The sequence below is a fragment of the Microcaecilia unicolor genome, chromosome 6 (genome assembly GCF_901765095.1).
Source record: "Microcaecilia unicolor chromosome 6, aMicUni1.1, whole genome shotgun sequence".
In the NCBI taxonomy this organism is placed as follows: Eukaryota; Metazoa; Chordata; class Amphibia; order Gymnophiona; family Siphonopidae; genus Microcaecilia; species Microcaecilia unicolor.
Window position 1 is genome coordinate 92,206,180 of NC_044036.1, and position 24,327 is coordinate 92,230,506.

At 42.2% G+C, this 24,327-nt stretch overlaps 1 protein-coding gene across 1 annotated transcript in view; it reads right to left on the minus strand.

The window, feature by feature from the left end:
- The window catches only part of LAMC1 (laminin subunit gamma 1), a 369,035-nt gene that overhangs the window by 123,182 nt on the left and 221,526 nt on the right, over positions 1-24,327 (minus strand). Inside the window, exon 5 of the mRNA XM_030207519.1 lies at positions 9,651-9,839. Coding sequence (XP_030063379.1) covers positions 9,651-9,839 — 189 coding nt within the window. The remainder of the gene's footprint in view (positions 1-9,650; positions 9,840-24,327) is intronic.

Sequence of the window (24,327 nt, forward strand, 5' to 3'; positions counted from 1 at the left end):
CAGCCATGTTTCAGCTTCCACCTACATCAGGAGTAAAAGGTATGTGAAATGAAAATACATTAAAATTATATTAACAAATGATGCAACCATTCATATTTTTTTACCTTATTTATACAATGTTCAATCTGTCAAAATAAGTAGAAATGTGTATTAAATTAATAATTATTCAAAGGCGTTTGTAATCTTAACATTGATAAATTTTACCTTATAGCTTTATTGCTCTGATCAGCTAGGCTCCAAAGTGGCTGCAAAACTTTAAAATATCCAAGGGAATAGATTATTGTATTTTTTTCCCTTTGATCTTATAAATTGTATCATTCCAATTATCTTTGTGAGTCATTTCTCTCAAACATAAAACAAAAAATCCAACTTTTCATCATATGTCACAATACAAGTTTAATCTACAGTATGTTTTATTGATCCAGTTAAACTCTTATCCAACCTAAGACATATCACTTGGAGACTTAGAGCTTGTCTCGTCTTGTCTCCAGATCTCTGCTTTAGAAGAGTCAACTCAGAGTTATCTGCAATAAAAATGGCCTAAACCCAGGTCACAATATATTGTCCGATGCTTTTTTTCAAACTCAAAATGATATATATTCAGTCCATGAACTTCACAAAACCCACTCTGTAAATCTTAATTCACTCATTGGTGATTACAAACCTTGACTACTGCGACAGTCTTCTCCATAGCATGAAAATCTCCGCGCTAAGACACTTACAACTGGTTCAAAATATGACTATGTAACCCCCTCTTCTACACAAAGAACATTATTATTATTATTAAGATTTTGCTCACACCTTTTTCAGTAGTAGCTCAAGGTGAGTTACATTCAGGTACACTGAATATTTCTCTGTCCCAGGAGGGCTCACAATCTAAGTTTGTATCTGAGGCAACAAGATACAAACCCAAGATCACAAGGAGTAGCAGTGGGATTTGAACCGGACACCTCTGGATTGCAAGACCAGTGTTCTAACCACTAGGCCACTTCTCTGCTAATAACCCACAGAATCTCTTTTAAAATTTGTCCATGCATAAAGTACATCATTCTAGTTTCCCCCGTATCATTTGTCTACTAATTCCCTATTTGCCATCCAGAACTCTCAGATCCTCACAATCTAACAGTCTACTAGTCCCCTCCTTCCATCATATCTATTATGACTGATCAAAATTGTTTTTAGTGTAGCTGGCCCTTCCCTTAGAATGCACTCCCTCCACATCTACACTCCTTAGGGAAATTTAGAACTGGTCTAAAATTGTTTAAGCCAATTCCTAACACCTTTACTAGGACTGCCATGCTGAGGTGATGCCTTGGGAGAACAGTGGGTAGGCCTGCCCTGCAATAATTCTGTCTATCTTTCTTTCCTATCCACCAATGTAGTTCTTTTTCCGTTATTTTTTACCTTCTTGTAACTATATATTATATTTGTAAACCACTCTGAAATATTTCTCTAGGAAGATATAGCAAGTCTAAATAAACCAGAAACCAGAACATAATCTATCCCTACTCCCACAAAGAATCAAACAACCCAGGAATAGATGGATTACAGTGGGATCTGGCAGGGTACAACCTGGGACTATAAAAATAAAGCATAAACACTGCAAACACTATACACAATCCACCAACAAATTACAGTGAACTATTTTTAAATTTCCAAACACAAAATCACATCAAAACATTAGTGTCAAATGAGAGGTGGTCAAAAGGCAAAGAATGGATACAAACCACCAAACAAGCCATTGGGGTTTTCTCCACATATTGGCTGAATAAAGTTTTTTTTTTTTTTTTTACTGGATTGGCAGGAATGGACTCTCCAAGTTAGAGGAGTTAATGTGTAAAAGCTCCCTGGGGAACCTTTGAGGTTTGGTGTGTTAGTTATAAATATTTAAGGATAAAATTGTATTTGAAGGTGGAGTCTGGGATGTTTGGATATTACTACTTTAGTATTTTTTTGGATATGTGTTTGTAGTATGCTTTTTTTTTTTCTTTACCCACATATAAACAAAGGGTTTATTTTCTAGCATTCCTCTCCTTCCCACCTCTCTTGTGGTGTCTAGCATTCTCCCCCCCCCCCCCCCCCATGGTGTCCCTCCTTCTCCACCACTGCTGGACCCCCGAACCAGAACTACTCCTACTTCCTCCATTCCCCTCCAATGAAGCCCAACCTCCAGACCCCCCCCCCCCCCCAATGATCTGCATTTCTTTCCCTCCCTATCCCCATAGTGATCAGAATTTCTCTCCTTGTATGACAACCCCCCCCCCCTAAATTCCCTGTATTGACCGGCATTTCTCTTCTTACCAGTACCTCTTTCTGGACGGCTGCTGCCGACATCAAAGTTACTGCAAGCCAGGCCTTGAACATCTGCACATGCTCAAGGCCTTTTGGTTTCCGATCTCTCCAAATGCTCATGAAAATCATTACAGGGGGCAGAACCAATGATGGTCCCAGAGCAGAGACCAGGCTGATGTCTCAAGGGGAGTGAAGTGTTCCAGACACAACAGACAGGTAACAGCAGCAGCAATACTCTCCCCTCCAGCACAATCTATCTCCCCCTCTCTCATCTTTCTTCCAGACTATACATATTTGGAAATTTAAATCTGTCCCCATATAATTTATGAAGACAACTAACCATTTCAGAGCTGCCCTATGAACCAACTCCATCCTATGTATCTATTTTTGAAAGTACAAACTCCAAAATTGTACACAGTACCCGTAATCCGGTCTGAGACTTTTTACAAAGAGACTATCACCTCTTTTTTTCTTGCTCATCATTCCTCTACCTATGAACGCAAGCATCCTTCTGGCTTTTACCATCGCCTTTTCTACCAGATTAAGTCACCTTAAGATCATCAGCCCTGATCACACCCTACTCCCATTCTTCTTTCATGCCCAGAAGTATTTCACCCCTCCTACTGCACTGCTCCCTTGGGTTTTTGAAGCCCAAATGCATGACCCTGCATTTTATAGCATTAAATCTTAGCTGTCACAATCTAAACCATTCTTCAAGCTTCACTAGATACCTGCCTTTATGTTATCCACACCATTAATAGCGTCTACCCCTATTGCAGGTTTTGGTATCATTGCAAAGAGGCAAACCTTACCAGACAGCTCTTTCATAATATCGCTTACAAAAGTGTTAAAAAGAACCAGACCAAGAACTGATTGTTGTGGCACACTACCGATAACGTTTCTTTCTTTAGAATCAATTCCATTTACAACTACCCTTTGCCGCCTTCCACTCAACCGGTTTCTATCCAGTCAGGTTAGGGGCTATTCCAAAGGCATTCATTTATACGTTATGTGCAACTGTGTCAAAGGCATTGTTAAAACTCCAAGTACACCACCATCTATTGCTTTCCCTTGAGCCAACTGTCTATTCACCCAGTCAAAGAAATTACCGTAGCTATCAAGAGCTGTGGTCTCTCATGCTGTATTTCCTAATGCAACCTAGGATGTAGTAGTCATTAATATTTTACGCACATCATTTTTATATATGACATGTGATTGAGAGCTAGTATTTCATGACTGGGAATTTAAATATTGATGTAATGAGATTCAAAAGACCTTGATAAAATAAAACACAAGTTTTACTGTAATAGCATTAAAGATGTAAGGTGCAGACCATGCTTAGTCAATGTAAAAACAATCAATAATATCAGTAATATGAGCGCTGATGTCAATTGAGGAGAATGCTGAAGAAAACCTTTTAAAATAGCCACTATAGTGTTTTTAGTTTTGTCTGTTCAGGACACACAGAAACTGTACAGCAAGTGGTATACAATAGTACCTTCATATAATATATTTAACGCATACAAAAAGGCTGTATACCAAACCCAATGACTCCCAATAGTAAGTTGCCTCTTCATTTCTGTGATGGCTTAGCAATTTTCTATCAGTGTATTTATCTGCAGTTTTTCTTATTAAATGAAAGTTTGGTTATTTGTGAAGAAATCTTTTGAAAGAGGGGAGCTCAGCTTACAAGTAAACTATGTGATTACGGTGGAATAGTCAGCTACCCTTCATATTGTTTTCATAGATCTTCAGGAGTTGTTATGGCACTGAAAGACGCTATGGAGTTCTCTTACACAATAATAATGGGTGATTTCAATTACCCCAAAATTGACTGGGTAAATGAAACATCAGAGCATGCTAGAGGGGTAAAATTCCTTGACGAAATCAAGGACTGTGGAGCAGCTGATACAGGAGCCGACAAGAGAAGGAAAAATTCTAGACCTAGTCCTTAGTGGAGTGGATGATCTGGTACGGGAAGTAATGGTTTTGGGGCCACTTCATAACGGTGATCATAACCAGTGGCGTAGCCAAGGGTGGGCCCAGGTGGGCCCAGGCCCACCCACTTTGGGCTCAGGCCCACCCAGTAGCAGCACACCTATGATGTGGCTGGTAGGGATTCTTCCCAAGTCCCACCAGCCGAACATTCCCAACAACTGTCCCTCCTGCATACCTTGTAAATAGCAGATCTTCGCCTGCAGCAAGCAGTGACTGATACATGTTGTGGGGCCAACATGAGCAGTGTGTATTAGTTGCTGCTTGCTGCCAGTGAACATCTTCTATTTAAAAGGTATGCGGAAGGGGGGGGGGGGGAATCTTTGAGAGACCATATGGTATGCAGACGAGAGAGGGAAAGACCAAATTACTTGTGGGACAAGGCAGAGTTCTTCTGCCCACCCATCTTGGGCCCAGGCCCACCCAAAATTGGGTGTCTGGCTACGCCCCTGGATCATAATATGATCAGATTTGACATTAGCTTTGGAGTAAGTATACGCAGGAAATCTAATACGTTAGTGCTTAATTTTCAAAAAGAAGACTATGATAAAATGAGAAGAACGGTGAAAAAGAAAAAAAGAGGAGCAGCTGAGAGGGTCAAAAATTTACATCATCCATGGATGCTGTTCAAAAATACCAACCTGGAAGCCCAGGCCAAATATATTCCACGTATTAAAAAAGGAGGACGGAAGACCAAACAACAGCTGGCATGGTTAAAAAGTGAGGTGAAGGAAGCTAATAGAGCTAAAAAAATCCTTCAGAAAAAGGAAGAAGGAACGAATGAAAATAAGAAACAGCTTAAGGAATGTCAAGTCAAATGCAAAGCACTGATAAGGAACTTTGGAGGAAAAAAAAAAAAAAAAAAAAAAAAGATTGCGATGGAGGCAAAAACACATAGTAAAAAAAAATTTTTTTTTTTTTTAGGTATATTAAAAGCAAGAAGCTGGTAAAAGAATCGGTTGGACCTCTAGATGACCGAGGGGTAAAAGGGGCAATCAGGGAAGACAAAGCCATAGCAGAGAGATTAAATGAATTCTTTAATTCAGTCTTCACCAAGGAAGATTTGGGAGAGATACCGGTACCAGATATGGTATTCAAAAATGACAAGTCGAAAAAACTGAATGAAACCTCTATAAACCTGGAGGATATAATGGGGCAATTTGACAAATTGAAGAGTACCACATCTCCTGGACCGGATGGTATTCATCCCAGAGTACTGACAGAATTGAAAAATGAACTGACGGAACTATTGTTAGTAATTATATGTAATTTTTTTCTTTGAAATCGAGCGTGGTACCGGAAGATTGGAGGCTGGCCAATGTAACGTCGATTTTTTAAAAAGGTTCCAGAGGAGATCTGGGAAATTATAGACCGGTGAGCCTGATGTTGGTGCTGGGCAAAATGATAGAGACTATTATAAAGAACAAAATAACAGCATATTCAAAAGCATGGATTAATAAGACAAAGTCAACATGGATTTAGTGAAGGGAAATCTTGCCTCACCAATCTATTACATTTCTTTGAAGGTGTGAACATGTAGATAAAGGTGAGCCAGTTGTTACTGTGTATCTGGATTTTCAAAAGGCATTTGACAAAGTACCTCAATGGAGAGTCATGGGATAGGTATTTTTGTTTAAAAACTGGTTAAAAGATAGAAAACAGATAGTAGGGTTAAATGGTCAGTATTTCCAATGGAGAAGGGTTGATAGTGGGGTTCCCCAGGGGTCTGTTCTGGGACTGCTGCTTTTTAACATATTTATAAATGACCTAGAGATGGGAGTAACTAGTGAGGTAATTAAATTTGCTTATGACACAAAGTTAGTCAAAGTCGTTAAATTGCAAGAGGATTGTGAAAAATTACAAGAGGACCTTACGAGACTGGGCGTCTAAATGGCAGATGTTTAAAGTGAGCAACTGCAAAGTGATGCATGTGGGAAAAAGGAACCTAAATTATAACTCCAACTGCATAATTCAAGGTTTCATGTTAGGAGTCACCAACCAATAAAGCGACCTAGGTGCAGTGGTGTAGGAAGGGGGGGGAGCGGTGGGGCGGTCCGCCCCGGGTGCACGCGCTGGGGGGGGGGGGGGGGGTCGGCTCGCTGGTTCCCTGCTCTTTCTGGCCCGGAACAGGTTACTTCCTGTTCCGGAGCAGAGAAAGCAGGGAAGCAGCAAAGCCGACGCAGCTCCCAGTGACGTACACTGGGGGCGGATCGGCCCTCCCGCCTGCCCCCCGCTGAAAGGGTGCGTTTCGGGGGGGTGCGCACCGTGCCCTGCACTCGGGGGGGGGGGGGTGCGCAGTGGCAACCCACCCCGGGTGTCAGGCACCCTCGCTACGGCACTGCCTAGGTGTCTATGTTTGTGCAGCGCTGCGTATGCCTTGGAGCGCTATAGAAATGCTAAATAGTAGTAGTAGTAGTAGTAATGATATGTTGAAAACTTTTGCTCAGTGTGCTGCGGCAGCTAAGAAAGCAAACAGAATGTTAGGTATTAGGAAAGGAATGGAAAACAAAAAATGAGGATGTTATAATGCCTTTGTATTGCTCCATGGTGTGACCGCACCTTGAATACTGTGTTCAATTTTGGTCGCCATATCTCAAAAAAGATATAGTGGAATTAGAAAAGGTGCAGAGAAGGGCGACAAAAATGATAAAAGGGATGGGACGACTTCCCTATGAGGAAAGGCTAAAGAGGCTAGGGCTTTACAGCTTGGAGAAAAGACAGCTGAGGGGAGATATGATAGAGGTCTATAAAATAATGAGTGGAGTGGAACGAGTAAACGTGAAGCGTCTGTTTACTCTTTCCAAAAATACTTGGACTTGGGGGCATGCGATGAAGCTACAAATTAGTAAATTTAAAACGAATCGGAGAAAACTCTGGAATTCATTGCCAAAGAATGTGGTAAAGGCAGTTTGTTTAGTGGGGTTTGAAAAAAAGGCTTGGACAGCTTCCTAAAGGAAACGTCCATAGATCATTATTAAAATGGACTTGGGGAAAATCCACTGCTTATTTCTGGGATAAGCAGCATAAAATGTTTTGTATTTTTTTGGGATCTTGCCAGGTATTTGTGACCTGGATTGAGCACTGTTGGAAACAGGATGCTTGATGGACCTTTGTTCTGTCCCAGTATAGCAATACTTATGTACTTAACTGGAAAAATAGAACATAGTATAGACTGAACTTATGCTGTGCAAATTATGAAAAGTTGAAATTTGCCTTTATGAAGAGCGAAGTGACTCACTAAATATTTCACCTCATAAAATTGTGTCATTTCAATAAGAAATTCACAATTATCTATTCCCTTCAATGATATTTTAAGTTTTTCCCGGGTAATTTACAATCCAGCTGATCAAAGAGGATAAGCAGCTACAAAGTAAATTTTATCAATATTCTTTACAAACATCCTTGAATATTTATCAATTTACTTATAAACAAATTATCTGGAGTGACAAAATATAGTTTCTAATGACCAAAACATATTTTGCTAAAGAGTAAAGATCACCCAGAATAGCGTTCACAGAGTTAATCTACTTACAAAAGGAAACCTCAATACCTCGCAATAGTGGCATACATTAATTGCTAGCCACTATCATTACTGGCATGCCAACCCTATCACAGGTTTCATAAAATGGAGAAAACAAGGAACAGTATAACAAAACTCCTCCTATGAGAAGAAAAATCTGTTCTCCCAAAATCCCTTCTATTTGTATCAACAAAATAACATTGTGGGTGTCTCTTTTAAACATAGTTCCTCAAAAAATAACTTAAATGGACTGTGCAAGCATGCTTATTAGACACAAAAAAGGGAAGACATCTTAAAATGTCAATATCCCGCTGAATTTTTAACAATTTCCTCAGCTGTATTGCAATCCTGTACTCCTTCACTTTAATCTCTGTTCCATAATGAAGAAACTAACACATCACCTGACAATCAGGAAAAAAAACCTCCAGAATCGCCATCGCAAAGCAAACACAGATCCCGTCTTGATAATCCCCATTTTATTAAACTGAAAAGACTGGCACACTAGTAATGACAGTGAGTACCAATTCATGTGTGCCACTATCAGGAGGCGTTGAAATTTCCTTTTGTAAGTAAATTAATTCTGTGAACACTATTGTGGGTGATCTCTTTACTCTTTAGTAAAATATTTTTGGTCAATTTACTTATACTCACTATGTATATCAACAGATTGAAGATTCTTTTTAACTGCAATAGATATGCAAGAGTAAAAAGAAAAGAATGGTTACACCATTTGTTTTATAGACTGTAAATCATTAGCAAGATCATTGATTTCTTTATTTTTACAGACTTGTATTTACAGCATCTTGTACTTTTACTCCTGAGACAAGCGTATGCTTCCATGTTGGGTTTTATGGACTGTTTATATTTATGCTTTTGTGCAATAAATCACACATTTGCTTGTACTTTTCATCGTTCATTTTTTGCTAAAGAGCACTACAATGCAAAGTGCTTCACTTCAAAATGAATCCATCAAGGGATTATGAAATAGATGTTTCAAAAGTTCACAATAAATACAAATGTATTGTCTATAACCTCCAGTGGTTCCAACACTGAACACATCAGGAGAAATTGGAGAATGCAAGCTCAAGCCTCTTCTTCCAACTTTGATGCTGGAAGCCGCTTAGAGGTAAAGCAGGGGATAAGTTTTTAAAAAAAGGCAGGTCATAACTTTCAAAACAGGACAAGGGTAAAGTGTCAAAACAGAGTCTCTTGGGAGTATATGAAGGGTTTTACCCTCTGGATCTGACCCATATTTCTTCCAGGTAGACTTGACTGCACCCACCCACACTTACCGTGATTCTATCGCCATAAACCAACCTAGAAGGATTTATACTGTCATAGCCAATTTCCCAAGCCATGACTTGGGCAGGAACATCTATCTTATGGGGAAATACTCAGGGTGTATGATCTGCTGTTGTCATCAACTAGTGTCTACCACAACTGGCTGAGCGTCTGCCCAGTGACAGACTGTACTACTCTGCTCCAAGTCAGCTGGAAAAGATTTGTGGAACTTCCTGATGTTGGTGTATAGAACCACAGCAGTTAGACTAGAATCAGTGGTTCCAAGATCAACCTTTAGCTATACAGGAAGTATGCTTTAAACTGTATGTCTCACCATTTACCACTAGAGGTCACTGCTGTCTGCATCTGACAGGTATCTCTATCACCCCCAAGGAGAGAATCTGTCAGTTCTTAAGAACAACATGAGATGCTTAAACCTCTGCCACACAATCATGCATATTGCAAATAACTTTTTTTTAAATAAGAAAAATTTATGGGTGTCAACTGAGTTTTTGCACATTGCTTCAACAGAAGGAGAGACCATCTCAATACTTCCACTTACCAACAGGGTTACAGTTACAGAACTGGCAGCGCTCCTCGTTCCCCAGGCGGTAGAAGTTCTCTCGGCACCTTTCACAGTTGGCTCCATCAGTATCATCTGTACAACCAGTGCAGTGACCTCCATGACCCGTAGACCGGTACAGCTCAGGGTCAAAGTAACACTCCTGGGACCGGCCATTACAGTTGCAGGCTTTAAGAAAGCAATCGAGAGAGTAGAAAGCAACATGAAATGACAAGTTAAAGAGCACCATGGAAAAGAACAGTTTTGCCTGAAAGACGAGGAGTCTTTCCTCAGTCACCAAGCACTCATTTTAGAAATTAAAATTTGAGAACTAAAATACAGATTTTAACCACTAATCCCATCCTTCAGAGCTAAGCGCAAAAGGAATTTCTTTTCCAGCTATTAATTCATTCCACCGACTTGTAACATCACTTAAATACCAAATGTTCAAGTGCACTGTGCTGAACTAAATGAGAGATATTGGTAAAAGGGCTGTACCAAACATTCGCATTCAATTTGCCCCGAATAGATTATTCGTATTCAGCCGAATAGTGATTTAAATTCAAATACGAATAATCTGGGGCTCTACTGTGCTAAATCCTATTGAAATAAACATTTGATCTCTGATTTGACATTGCTTCTTTTGTGTTTACTTATTTATTTATTAGGATTTACTTACCGCCTTTTTGAAGGAATTCACTCAAGGCAGTGTACAGTAAGAATAGATCAAACATGAGCAATAGGCAATTACAGCAATAAAAATATTCGAATACAAAGTATGGTACTGTATACTACCAATGTCAACACAATATCTAATAGAATATTTTAATATACAGCGTAGGGTATAAGCAAAGACGGAACATATAGATAGGTAAGAGTAAGAACAGTTAGAAAGTAAGATGACTTAATTTAAAGAAAGTTGCACACAAGGTCAAAGATGGTTAAATATTATCTCAGCTAGGGTAGGAGTGGATAAACATCTCCTGCTGCAGTATGTGCAGCCCGTGTCACTCCTTGTGTGTTTGAGTGAGACTACCAAGTTAGTTACTTCTTCCATTAAAGGCTTGGTTGAAGAACCAAGCTTTCACCTGCTTCCTGAAGTACAGATAGTCTTGTGTTAAGCGGAGCCTTTCAGGCAGTAAATTCCAGAGTGTGGGGGCTACTCCAGAGAAGGCTCGACTGCAGGTATCACATTGTGTAATGTTTTTTGGAGAGGGTGTGGTTAGTGACAGACCTTGAGAGGACCTTAGTGTCCTTGGCAGTGTAGAAGATCATCCTGTTCTTCAGGTACTCAAGGCCATTTCCTTTAAGGGCCTTGAAGATCAGACACGAGTTTTAAATTTACCCTGTATTGTAATGGTAGCCAATTAAGTTTTTGCAAAAATGGTGTGGTGTGGTCACTTCGCTTGCAACCTTCTATGAGTCTTGCTGCTGCATTCTGAATCAACTGGAGCTGGTGCAGGCTCTTTGTAGTCAGACCATTATATAGTGTATTGCGGTAATCCAATCTTGATGTTATCATGGCATGCACAACTGGGATAACATTTACCTTCTCGATCCAAGGAGAGAGGCAGCGTAGCTAATAACAGAAGCAGCTCTTGAAGGTTGCTTGGATTTGGGGAATCAGCGTAAGTGTTGAATCTAAATGTATTCCAAGGTTCCTGACTTGTGATTTGAGAGGGGAGTTCGTACTTCTCAAAAGGGATTTTGATGTCTGGGTATGTATCTACTTGTGTTAGGGACTCAGAGAAGCTCGGTTTTACTTGGGCTCAGGCAAAGTTTGTTGTGTTTAGCCCATTCTTGAATTGATGTTACACAGGTAATCAGTTTATTCAAGGCTAAGGTTAAGTCAGGTTCAATAGGTATGAGTAGCTGCACATCATTCGCACAGATGTAGAACTGAGTGTCCATTGACTGAATCAGCTCAGCAAGTGGCTTGAGGTAGATATTGAACAGAATAGGTGACAGTGTCGATCCTTGTGGTACCCTGCAGGTCAGTGTCCATGGTGGTGATGAGTTGCTGCCAAAGCTCAATGCCCACTATTAGTATTCGGTATTAAACATTTGGCCAAATAATATTTTTCATTATTTGCATTCAGTTGAATAGTCAAAATGTGCTATTCGGTACAGCTCTAGTTGGTACAACGGAGCCATCTTTCAACCAGCAAAGAGAGAGATGTACAGAAAAACAGAAAGACATTTATGAATAGATCTGAGACAGGATATTTTAAAGGCATGCAAATTAATTAAGCCTATGAAACAAAAGGGTCACATCCGAGAGGCCCAAGTGGTCCTGAAAGTTCATGGTCCAAAGTCTCTCCTCATCATCCTTTAAAAGCAGTAGTTTAGTGGTTGGAGCAGCAGGCTGAGAACCAGGGAAGCTAGGATTAAAATCCTGCTTCTTTACCAATGATCCTTCTGACTGAGCAAGTCACATCACCCTCCACTGCCTCAGGTACAACCTCACTATTCACTTGGATAGGAAAATAAATACCAGATAGCTTGGATCTGAAAAGGTAATTAAATTTAAAATCTACAGCCTATCATGGCCTATAAAGACGCTGGTTAATTGAGAAACATGGCACATATGGGACCCACAAGGGCTAATTGTCTCTCTTTGCAGTCTGCAGGTGAGGTACCCAAGCACCTGCAAGCTCATTTTTCAGGGAAACTTCCCAGCAGAATTTCCCATTGAGATCACATCACCAGAACTTTGCACTTACATTACATCAGATGTGTAGTACATACCAAAAATCATGCTGCATGAGAACCCCACCCCTATTCCCCAAGGGCAAGAAGTACATGCATTGTGCAAAAACATAAGTATTTTAACCTGTACTGAGGAAGAAAGGAGGAATTTTCAAAAGGCACTTTTGCATTGATAAATGTATTCATCCACATCAAATCCTTTGAAAACTACCCTCACAAACTTGCTACAAATTTTATCGTGGGACCCATGTGATTCTTTCCTGTTTTGTGTATGAGAAATGGGAATCCTGCTCCACAATGATGCCTGATCCCCAGAGTTGGGGGAAGGGGAGGGGCGGATGCTGCCTGGAGAGATGGACCACAGCCTGCTGAATTCTCACGTCACCATGTTAATCTGGAAACAATGAGGAGCCAGAACACAGCTGGAAAAAAAGCTATCAGTTGCATCCTCTGGGAGGAAAGTCTGCCTCCTCTCCTCCCTACCAGGATCATGGGATGCTGATTAAACCCTATCCATGCGGAGGAGGATCCAGTGGCAACCACAGCTGGATGCAAAGCTTTTCTCAATGAACTCAGAGTTCCCAAGAACAGCTGAGGCTTTTACACTCAAACACCAGCTGCACAGGAGCTACTCCTCATATACTCCCAAAGCTTTCCTATTTCTCACCCCCCCTTACCCCCACACTAACATACACAGCCACAGCAGGAAACATTCCAAAATTTTATGTGGCAAACATTTTACTTGAGATATTTTAGAACTTCTACAACAGAAATGTCCTACCTATTGCCAAAAGGGAGTGCATGTTTGCATAGTGCATTTGTGATCACAGCTCAGGACTGATTTATAGGAGTTTCCAGCTACAGCTTCTCTGTCTTCAAGACAAGGCAAGGCAAGCCAACAGGTATGAACTAATTCAATGATGTGAAGCTGGGATATTAGATCAGAAAACAAATCTTTCCACTGGACTTTGTTTCTACCCCGCTTTGACTCATAGGTCCCACCTTACCACTGGTGAGCTGCTGAGCAATACTCAGCTTTGCCAGGCACATGGTGATACTGCCCTTAGGGCCAACTTAGCCACTCACATGTACAGTTATCATTAGAACTTCTATTCTTAGATTATTTATAAATCGTAAATTTAAGTGCTTAATTTCCAGCTAATTAAAAGGGTTCATTGAGGGTGCAAAAAAAAAAATCAGCATTTTCACAAATCGAAAGGTACTTTTTTTTCTGGTGGAATCAAATATGTATGTTTTTTTGTCACTTATGGGGTTGTCAGCATAGAAAAGGCACAAGCACGAAGTAGAGGATACAAGACAAGCAAGGGGAGGGGGTGAAACAGTATTAGGGGAAGTGGTGTTTAGTCAATAAACGTCTATTTTGATTTTTTTTTCCTCCGTGTATGTGTTTTATCAATGTTTATTAGTTAAAACAAACTCAGAAGCCTTAAGTATTAATAGGTAATGATAAATCATTAAATAAATGCTAAAGTATTTATATTTTATGCAGAAACACTATTAAGTCTTAAATTTGTTTTATACCTGCCACCATTTAGATTCATGGAGTGTCTCCTCATCCTAATATTATTTGAACAACTCCATCACAGATGTTTCCAACCTTTTTGGTAGACTTCTTACTAAATTAACAAAATTTCAGATACCCCCCCACCCCCAAGTTTATCCCCACCATTCTTACAATACTCCTTTTCCCCTTAACACCAATGTTGTACCCACTTGTCCTCTCTGTCCTTTGCCTTGTCCCCACCAGTCTCTTTCCCTTCTTCCCCACCAGCTATCTCCACCATTCTTTATCCCCCTTCTGCCAGCCCCCACCCAGCCCCTGCTGGTTTCTTTCTCTCTCTCTCTTTCTACCTACCAACCAATCTCCTCCATCCTCAGTCTCCCCACCACCACCACCCTTCATTCTACAACAGTCTCTCTCCCTCTAAAAAAGACCAGGTACTTTGTGTCAGATGGAACTTGAAATGAGTTCACCAACCTGACTTGCTGGCATCCATTGTCACCACCTCCTACTGTATTATTGGAAAGGGAGCTTCGAATGTCAAATTCCTGGGCAACAACCATCACTGTATATTCAGTCTGGCAACCAGCATCCAAGGAAGATGAAGGTCATAATTCTGTGACACTGGTGACCAACGGCTGAGCACTCCTGTAATGGACGCCTATGAGCCCTTGCCCATGGCACCACTTCCATTGCCCCCAGAATCTGGCTAAAGTCCCTGACCCTGAGTCAGCCTTGGCTGAGGAGAAACTAAAATCTACTGAACCAGCTTCGACCTACTACTTTCTGTGAGGAAGATCCTCTCCCTTGCTGTGTCAAACAGAACACCCAGATACTCCAGCATCTGTGATGGACTTAGTCTGCTCTTCTCAAAATTGCTCACCCAACCCAATGACTACAGAAGACGGACAACTTTGTTGCCACCATGCTGTCCGAATAGGGCAACACATGAATGAACTAGTCGAGATACAGGAGAACTCTTAATTCCCTGGTTCTGAAGGAAGACAGCTACCATCACCACCACCACCACAACCTTGGTAAATGTTCTTGGTGCCGTGGAGAGACCAAACAGCAAAGCCCTGAACTAGAAGTCACCCAGCACTGCAAAACACAGAAACCTCTGATGTGGCGGCCATATGGATATATGCAAGTATGCCTCCTTGAGATCAAGGGCAGTGAGAAATTCTCCCGCTTGAACAGAGACTATAACTGCTATCGATGTTTTCATGCGAAAGCAGGACACTCTGAGGCAGTGGTTTAGACCTTTGAGATCTAAGACCAGATAAAAGATGCCTTTCTTTTTTGGGACAATGAAGTAGATGGAGTATCTGACTCATCTGGGTTCAGCCTGGGGAACTGGAACAATAGCCCAGTGCGCCAGCAAGGAATCTATGGTGACCTAAACCTCAATCACCTTGGGTCCTTTTTGACAAGGAGATTTCAAGAAGAGAGGAGCAACTAGGTGGGAGAACTCCAACTTGTAACATTCTATAAGAATATCCACAACCCATTGGTCTTAACATGATTTTGGCCCACATTTCCCAAAACGCCTGAAGACATCCTCCCACCAGAGGAAGAGAAGAGTAGACCAGATTTGCCTCATTATGAAGCTGGAGAGGTATTGTGTGCTAGAACTTCCTGTCTGCATGAAAGGAAAATTGACATTCCTAAAAGCAGGCCTTCTGACCATGTTGCTAACCAGGGCTGGTCTTAGCAAGTGCGGGGCCCTATGCAGACCAATTTGACGGGGCCCCACCCTAGCCCCACCCCCACCTAACTCCGCCCCCACCCTAGCTCCACCCCCACCCTAGCTCCAGAGCCGGCCACCCCTCCCTCCGAGCTCCAAGGCCCCCAGCTCCAGGGCTTGTCGATCCTGCACAGTCAATGCCAACTGAAAACCATGTCTTTTTCACAAACACAGATACACCCTAATCCACTATAGAATAAGTAGTAATATTTAAACTTTCTATTTAGACAAAAATTAAACTGAACCCCCAAGATGCCAGACTCTGCATACAATACAACACCACAGAAACAGAAAATGTCCCCTAGTACTATGCAAAATATAAAGACAACAGATGTAAATTTGAAAAAAAACTAACAAATACCAATCAGCACTTTACAAATTAACAAATAGAAATAAAACAAATATAAATAAAATAATACCATTTTATTGGACTAATACATTTAGCTTTCAGAGGCCAAAACCTCCGTCCTCAGGTCAATACAGTATAGAGCTGTTACAGTATCCTATCCTGACCTGAGGAAGGGGGCTTTGTTCTCCAAAAGTTTGTCAAAATGTATTAAAATTAGTCCAATAAAAAGATTACCTTATTTACATGTTCTATTATAAACATTTATTAACACAGCTACAATACTAATATCCTAAAGCAAAAAAAATAAAAATATATATTTTATTTACAGTTTGTCGTCTCCGGTTTCTGCTTTCCTCATCTTCTTTTCACTGTCTTCCTTCCATCCAGCATCTGTCTTCACTCTCTCTCTGCCATCCAGTGTCTGCCCTCTCTGCTGTCCCCTCCATCCAATGTCTGCCCTCTCTCCCTGCCCCTTCCGTGCACATCTGCCCTCTATCTCTGCCCCTTCCATTCACTGTCTGCCCTTTCTATCCCTTCCATCCACTGTCTGCCCTTTCTCTCTGCCCCTTCAATCCACCATTTGCCCTCCCTCTCCCATCCATCCGGGTCTGCCCTCCCTCTCGCTCCCCCTTCCATCTAGGATCTGCCCCTCTCTCTGCCCCTTTTATCAGCCCCCAGTTCCAGCCCCACTATCCCACCAGTCCCCCATTTCAGCCCCAGCCCTTTTCTCCCACCAGTCCCGAGCTTCAGCCCCCAACCACTCCTCCCTGTCCCCTTTTCAGCCCCCAGTTTCAACCCCAGTCCCTAGCCCTTTTCTCTCACCAGTCCCAAGCTTCAGCCCCAGCCACTTCTCCCTATCTCCTTTTCAGCCCCCAGTACCCACAGTTTCAGCCCCTGCCCCTTTTCCGCCTCCAGTCCCAGTACTAGCCCCCTTATCCCACCTACCCTCCTTTTCAGCCCCCAGTTCCAGCCCCCTTCATCCACATACCTTGTATTAGAGCCCCCCTTTTCAGCCCCAGAACCATTCTCCCACCTGACCCATGCATGCCCCATTTTCCCACCAGCCCCATGCATGGCCCCCATTTCCCATATGGCCCCTTCTCAAACCCCAGTTCCAGCCCCCTTCTCCCATCTGAGAACCCCCATCCCACACCCTTCTCCCATCTGAGTCCCCCTTACCCCCTTCCCCCAACTGAGAACCCCCATCCCACACCCTTCTCCCGAGTCCCTCTTACACCCTCCCCCCAACTGAGAACCCCCATCCCACACCCTTCTCCCATCTGAGTCCCCCCCCGACCCGACCCAACCCGACCCACCTAAGAACTCTGTTCTCCTGCTGCACCCACTAACTTTTAAAAAAAAAAATTGAGAAGCGCCGAGTAGCAGGCAGCGCCTCGCGTCTGCCCTGCTAGTAAAAATCTCCTGCACGTCGTTGGGCCGGCCTTCCCACATTAAGTCCCGCCCTCCTCTGAGGTACTAGGCTCTTCCCACATTAAGTCCCGCCCTCCTCTGAGGTAATAGGCTATTACCTCAGAGGAGGGCGGGACTTAATGTGGGAAGAGCCTATTACCTCAGAGGAGGGCGGGACTTAATGCGGGAAGGCCGGCCCGACGATGTGCAGGAGATTTGTACTAGCAGGGCAGACACGAGGCGCTGCCTGCTACTCGGCGCTTCTCAATTTTTTTTTACAGAAGAGCGCTCGATCGTCGGGGGGGGTGGGAGCGGCGGGCGGGGCGACCCCAGGCGCACCGCGCGGGGCCCCCTTGAGCGCGGGGCCCTATGCGGCCGCCTCGGTCGCCTCGCCCTAAGACCGGCCCTGTTGCTAACGACCAGGCTGGTTCCATCTGCTGTCTTGAAATCGAGAGACCCCAGAAGATAGACAACCAGAGGCTTTCAGCTTATCCTCCAGCAACTGCTTAATTCCCCCCCCCCCCCCCCGATCTTTCACCAAGTTACTGAGATCTTTTCCAAACAGCCACTTGCCCTGAAAAGACAGACAGTTTAACTAGATGAGACTTTGATGCTGCATTCACTGCCCAATGCCAAACCAGAGTTGCTGACGTGCCATGACAGACAAAGACATACTGCAGGCTGTAACCCATATCATGTCATAAATAGCATTTGCCAAGGAGGCCAACCCCACTTCCAGCTGAGCGTTATGGCACCCGCCTTCTGTTAAGAACATAAGAATTGCCACACTGGTCAAGTCAGGTTACAAGTACCTGGCAAGATACCAACACAGTACAATACATTTTATACTGCTTATCCTAGAAATAAGCAGTGGATTTTCCCCAAGTCCATTTTAATAATGGCTTATGGACTTTTCTTTTAGGAAGTTATCCAAACCTTTTTTTTTAAACCCTGCTAACTGCTTTTACTACATTCTCTGGCAAAGAATTCCAGAGTTTAATTACACGTTGAGTGAAGAAATATTTTCTCCGATTCGTTTTAAATTTACTATTTTGTAGCTTCATTGCATGCCCCCTATTCTTAGTATTTTTGGAAAGAGTAAACAAGTGATTCACATCTACCCATCCCACTCCAAGCATTATTTTATAGACTTCTATCATATCTCCCTTCAGCCGTCTATTCTCCAAGCTGAAGAGCCCTAAACACTTTTGCCTTTCCTCATAGGAAAGTCGCTCATCCCCTTTATCATTTTGGTCGCCCTTCTCTGTACCTTTTCTAATTCCACAATATCTTTTTTGAGATGAGGTGACCAGAATTGCACACAATATTCGAGGTGCTTCAGGGTGCTGTCACACCATGGAGCGATACAAAGGCATTATAACATCCTCATTTTTGCTTTTTCATTCCTTTCATAATACTACTTAACATTCTATCTGCTTTCTTAATTGCCGCCACACACTGAGCAGAGGATTTCAATGTATCATCAACAATGACATCTAGATCCATTTCGTGGTCATGACTGCTAATGTGGAACCCTGCATTGCATAGCTTTGCAAAGTTTCACATTAGGAGTCACTTCAGGCATGCTCTAGCAACAAACGAGTTGAAGGCTCGAAGCAGCCACTTCAAAGGCTTGTTTCAGTGAGTCATCTAGCTTCCTATCTTGTAGGTCTTTTAGAGCAATGCTCCCTTCCAACAGCAAGGTGTCTTCTTAGTCACCACCGTAGAAAGTCCACCCCGGGAATCTGCAATTTCTTTTTCTCCTCTGAAACCAACGGGTAGAGGCGAGCCATGGCTCTTCTCACTATCAGCCCTGCGTCCAGTGAGACCTATTCTGCTGTAACCAGGTCTTGAATGTCTGGATGCATTGGGTGGGCCTTAGAAGGATCTCTAAGCCCACTCATGATTGACAAAGATGGAACTCCTGACGCCAAAGCACAAAGCTCCTCAATGGAAAGCACCGCCAATGCCTCAGAAAATAAGAATATTGAGCTCCTCTTTGTGAAACCACCTCAGTACTTTCGGGTCATTCCTCTCCTCAGGAAGGAGTGCTCCTTCAACAATAGCTCCTCTGAATAGACCAAGGCCACATCAGATAAGGAGGGAGAAGCAGAGATATACCTCAAGGAGTGGACAAAGGAGGCTAAACAAATACAGTCGGAGGGGAAGCGAGGCAAGAAACTGAAGCACCTTGCAGCAACTGTCCCTGGGGCCTGGTGTAAGAGTGATATAAATTCCAGAAAAAAAGAAAGATCCCGATGCAGCTGCATGCTCAGTCAGGCCCTGAAGTTGTAAAATGGTGGCTGTGCTCCGCACGTGATCAGAGGCTGTTCCTCACTGCTAGTCGGCCTTGAAAAAATAGTACCCATTCCTATGCTCTCCTGCATCAAACTGCACACCAGCCCTGCCAGAAAGCCTGAAGTCCATGGCATTTGAGTGCTACACCAAATCTGAAGATGTGCTGCTGCCAACCATTTCCATCACCTCTTGCAGTATTCCCAGCTTGCATACACTGCAACGCCCCAACACCGGCAGGAAAACTCCGTAACTGTCTCGGCAGGATCATCATTCAACTCAACTTGCATAAGCACAGCAAACGCAGTCCTAAGCGGTGGGTCAGGATCATTCCTCTGCACCAAGAACTTTCAGCTTGCCAAGTGGTTTTGAGTCAAACCTTAGTCGGACTGGTCACTGTTGGCTGCTCCCCCCAAGCTCACAGTCTCCAGAAGTCTTACATCAAATGAGAAAAAAATGAGGACGGACACTCAGTCCCACTCTCCAGTAAACATCCGCCCCCCCCCCCCCCCCTTTTTTTATCTTGTGCTAGATAAGGAGAGCTCCACAGGAAACAGAAAAAAGGTGAAGGGAGGGAAGTAGTAAATTCGCAGGGGGATCTGAAGACCTGCAAAGGTCAACTGGGAATTGACCAACTGGACCAGGAGCAAATCACTCAGAACCATAGGTGGAAAAGTGTCTATCCACCTGCTTGAGACAGAAAATACTGAGGAGCTGGACTGGATACCAAGAGATATACGTCTCAGCTCAGTTTTTAGTTCTGTCTCTCCACTTGCTGGTTGATGGACACAACTATCCCACAAGTTCTGGAATAGTAGGAAGCTACATAATGGAAGCTTATTATTTCAATTTAGCTTTTACAGAATACTTATCATTATGGGGTGGGTGGGTGGAACAGGGGAATAGGCATATGGGGGGTTATTATTCTTTTAAAATTTCTATGCTCCTCGTTATGGTTTATGAAACATTGTAAACTGCTCTGGCTTGTGTTCTAAGAACGGCAGCATATCAAATTTTATCAACAACTTTTAAAGATGAGTGGAAATGTGGGTAGTGGGGGAGGGCTGGGAGGGAGGAAGAAGAAGTGGTACATGCTGGGGATGGTATGGTTCAATTGTTCTTAGGTGTCACGAGATAAAAGGCTGTATGCTGTTATGGTTATTGTTATGTAGGACGCTCTATTACATTGGCCACAAATTGTAAAACATATTTAATCTTTATGTCACAAGTGCTAAGACCATGCGAGACAAGTTGTTGTTGACTTTGGGGGAGGGTAGTCCAATTTTGTAAGCTGTTATTATGTGGGGGGGGGGGGGAGAGGCTGTTTCAGTATTTGGATCAGAATTTGCTGTGACCCAGGAGAATTGGAGGTGGGGGAGAAAATGGGGGAAATTTATGCAGATGTATCTATTATTGTGTTATCGTCCTTTTGTTGGGATTTACTGGCTGTATTTTGAGATTGTTGATTATTAAGCCTGTTGTATCTTCAATAAAAAGTTGAAACATAAAGATGAGTGGAAATGGTGAGAATGCGTAGAGGACTGTGGTTTCAAGAGGAAGAATGTGTGGTGTGTGAATATGTTGTGCTGGTCTCATGGAGCAAAAAATGGCACACTTCTTGTTTCCCTGTAACGTGAAGAGGTCTACATCTGGTAGGGGAAGGTGCTGTGCTATTGGCTTATTCAAGGAACCACTCATGTGGGTCCAAGCTGCAGCTTAGGGAGTCTGCAACTTGTTTTTTAGAACATGGTTATCTGATTGTCTCTGCAGATGAGGATACTTTCGGAGCCTCTTCCTGAAATGTTTGTAGGAAGTTAAAAAAAACTGTTCAGAATTCTAGCTGATCGATGTGATGGCAGCTTTCAATGGTCTGTGACCCAAAAACAGCAAAGACACACCATCAAGTATGCATATTTTATATCACATTCAGCAGCCTAACCAAGCATCTGCTATCAATTCAGTATGTTAGTATGATGTCCCCATACTATCTGGGCACGTAGACAAACACAATGCATCCTACTGCCCCACTGCGAGCACAACTTGCAGCTGAGGCACTTGGAACAGGCAACCTGTTGACAGACTATGACAATCTAGGCACTAATGAAGGTTTGTTCTTATGCCTAATTGTTGAGAAATTCTTTTAGATACTGACTGAAGGCACCGATTCCAATGTAGTCAGAGATGCCAATGAAGGGGGGTTTTCTTATGCCACCTTGCTAAGAAAACTATATGCACAGTTGCTGCCATGTGTCCGAGTCATCCGTGGATGCTATAAGTAGAGGCTGAACCATCTAAAAAAAACCATCTGCAGAGGGACATGATTCCTTGTAGCCCATCTTCTGGATGACAGGCCTTGGAACCTGCATGTAGAATGCATTGTGTTGATGAGTATGGGCTTCATCACATTGATGAGAAAGCCTAGTCTACTGATAGGTTCTTCTAGTATGCTTGCAATGTGTGATGGCATGGGGCCCTGACACAAACCAGTCATCAATTTACAGACAGATGAAATTATCTTTCTTTGGGTGATGGGTGGCCACTACTACCAGATATTTTGTGACAATATCGGAGGCAAAAATGCCAAAAGGGAACATTCAATATGGAAAGTGTCTGTTTAGGGGACATGGGTATAGGCATCCTTCAGCTCCAGGGAAGTGAGTGGCTGTGGAGAAGAGTCCAGGCCAAGTTGTTCGTCATCAACTTTTTTTTATTTTGACAAATTAACATTCTGCAGGTCAAGGATGGGCCATAGTCACTTGGATTTTAAGGGATGAGGAAGTTAGAAAAGGATCCCTTGATCTTAAGGGGGGAGAGGGACATACACAAATGCAGTTGATCAGAAAAGTCTCTAGTTCCACAACTAGGACAGGTTTTCAAAGTCCTATGGCCTTCTTCTTGGTGGGAATCATGAAAAAATAATTTTGTCGATAAGCGATGATCCTGAGAACTCAGTGGTTGGTGGTGATGGCTTGCCAAGCTTCCCTGAAGATGAAGTATAATTACCTCATTGGGGGGGGGGGGGATGCAAAGGAGGGGATGGGCTTCAAAAGTTTATGCGGTCTGTCATTAGGGTATATTTCTGTAGTCAGGCACCGTGGTGACATTCGGAACATGGCCAATAGCGTCATCATGGATAGAACTGTTGAAAAAAATACATAGATATTGCTTCTTGTGAAGAGTTTGTCGAGATCTGTGATAGTGACTGTTGATCAGCATACTGGGAGGAAACTCCTTGGACCTGTGGAGCAATAAATCTAATTTTGGAGACTGTGTCCTTGCCCTTGTCTCCTGAGCACAGAGCATCTGCCAAGCAATTATGGGAGATTTTTGTGAAGGCACGATATTTGAAGCCACACTGCTCTATGTGCTTCTTTTACCAACAAATAGATTATGTGAGAGCAAGTGAGGGGTGTAGTCCATACAAGAGGGAGAAGGGTAATTTTGTGCTTGAACCACTAGACTCTGAGAAATCATAAAGCATAAATCTAGGGCATTCATATGCCAGCATATGACCAGGTTGATTAACTAAGGGAACAGTTACTTTTTTTCACACGAGTGATAGGGTGTTGGATAACTTTGTTCTTTAAATAAATGAAGTGATAATTTAACTGTTACATGTTTACACAGGTTCTTTTTGTCTAATATTACATTTTATTTAAAAGACCAGAAACCATTCAGTGTGACATATATGCAACAACAGCGGAAATCAAGGAGATGGCACAACCTTTTTCACATTACTATATAGTTATATTGTTACTACAAATGTTGCCTATGTCAATTTATAATACATCATCTTGGGTAAATCTCTTCGCATAAAGAAATCTTAATAAATTTAGATTTAGGAAGTTAAAGACACTACTTTTTGATATCACTTTTGGCGCCACTGAATGATTTTCTTACTGTTCATTTACTAGTCTTTTACTGTCTCTCTCTCATCTTTTCTTTACTTCAACGTCATTCTATTACCCATAAAGGCTGCTTTAATTGGCAGACCACAAATTTTATAATAAAATATTACCCATAAAGGCTGCTTTAATTGGCAGACCACAAATTTTATAATAAAATGAAATTATATAAAATTCAGAATAACGTGCAAGCATGAGCAAAATCCCTCAAAATTAAACTCACAAAAATGTTGCCTGCCTAGTGCATTCTGGCAGGATACTTATGAACCAGTGACAGCATATTATGGAAGTTAACATGTCAATTCATCTTACCAGGGTAGAAATTTCTCCACATTCGAACAAAAATACCGTTTACTCAGTGTATGACGAGCAAAGACTCGTGTGTGTTGTTAAACCATGCCTCAAAACAATATCCTATCAATTCATACATGTACCTGTTTATACTCATTGGATAGGCATCATCAGAGAAAACGCAAAGCAACCTTCAGACGGCTCTTAAAATTACCTACACAGTCCCAGTGCTCAAAAAGCACCAAATGCTAAGCAGAAGCAGAAAGATCTCACAGCATCCAATTACTCACACATACACCAGTGTTGTATAGTAACTAAGTAAATGTAACTAGTTAATGTACTTAAACAAATGTTTTATCACATTTACTTGTAAAGAAGTATAGGAAACATCTGTCACTTTTATATTTACCAAAGTAATATTTTTACCACTTACTACTTTTACTCAGTTA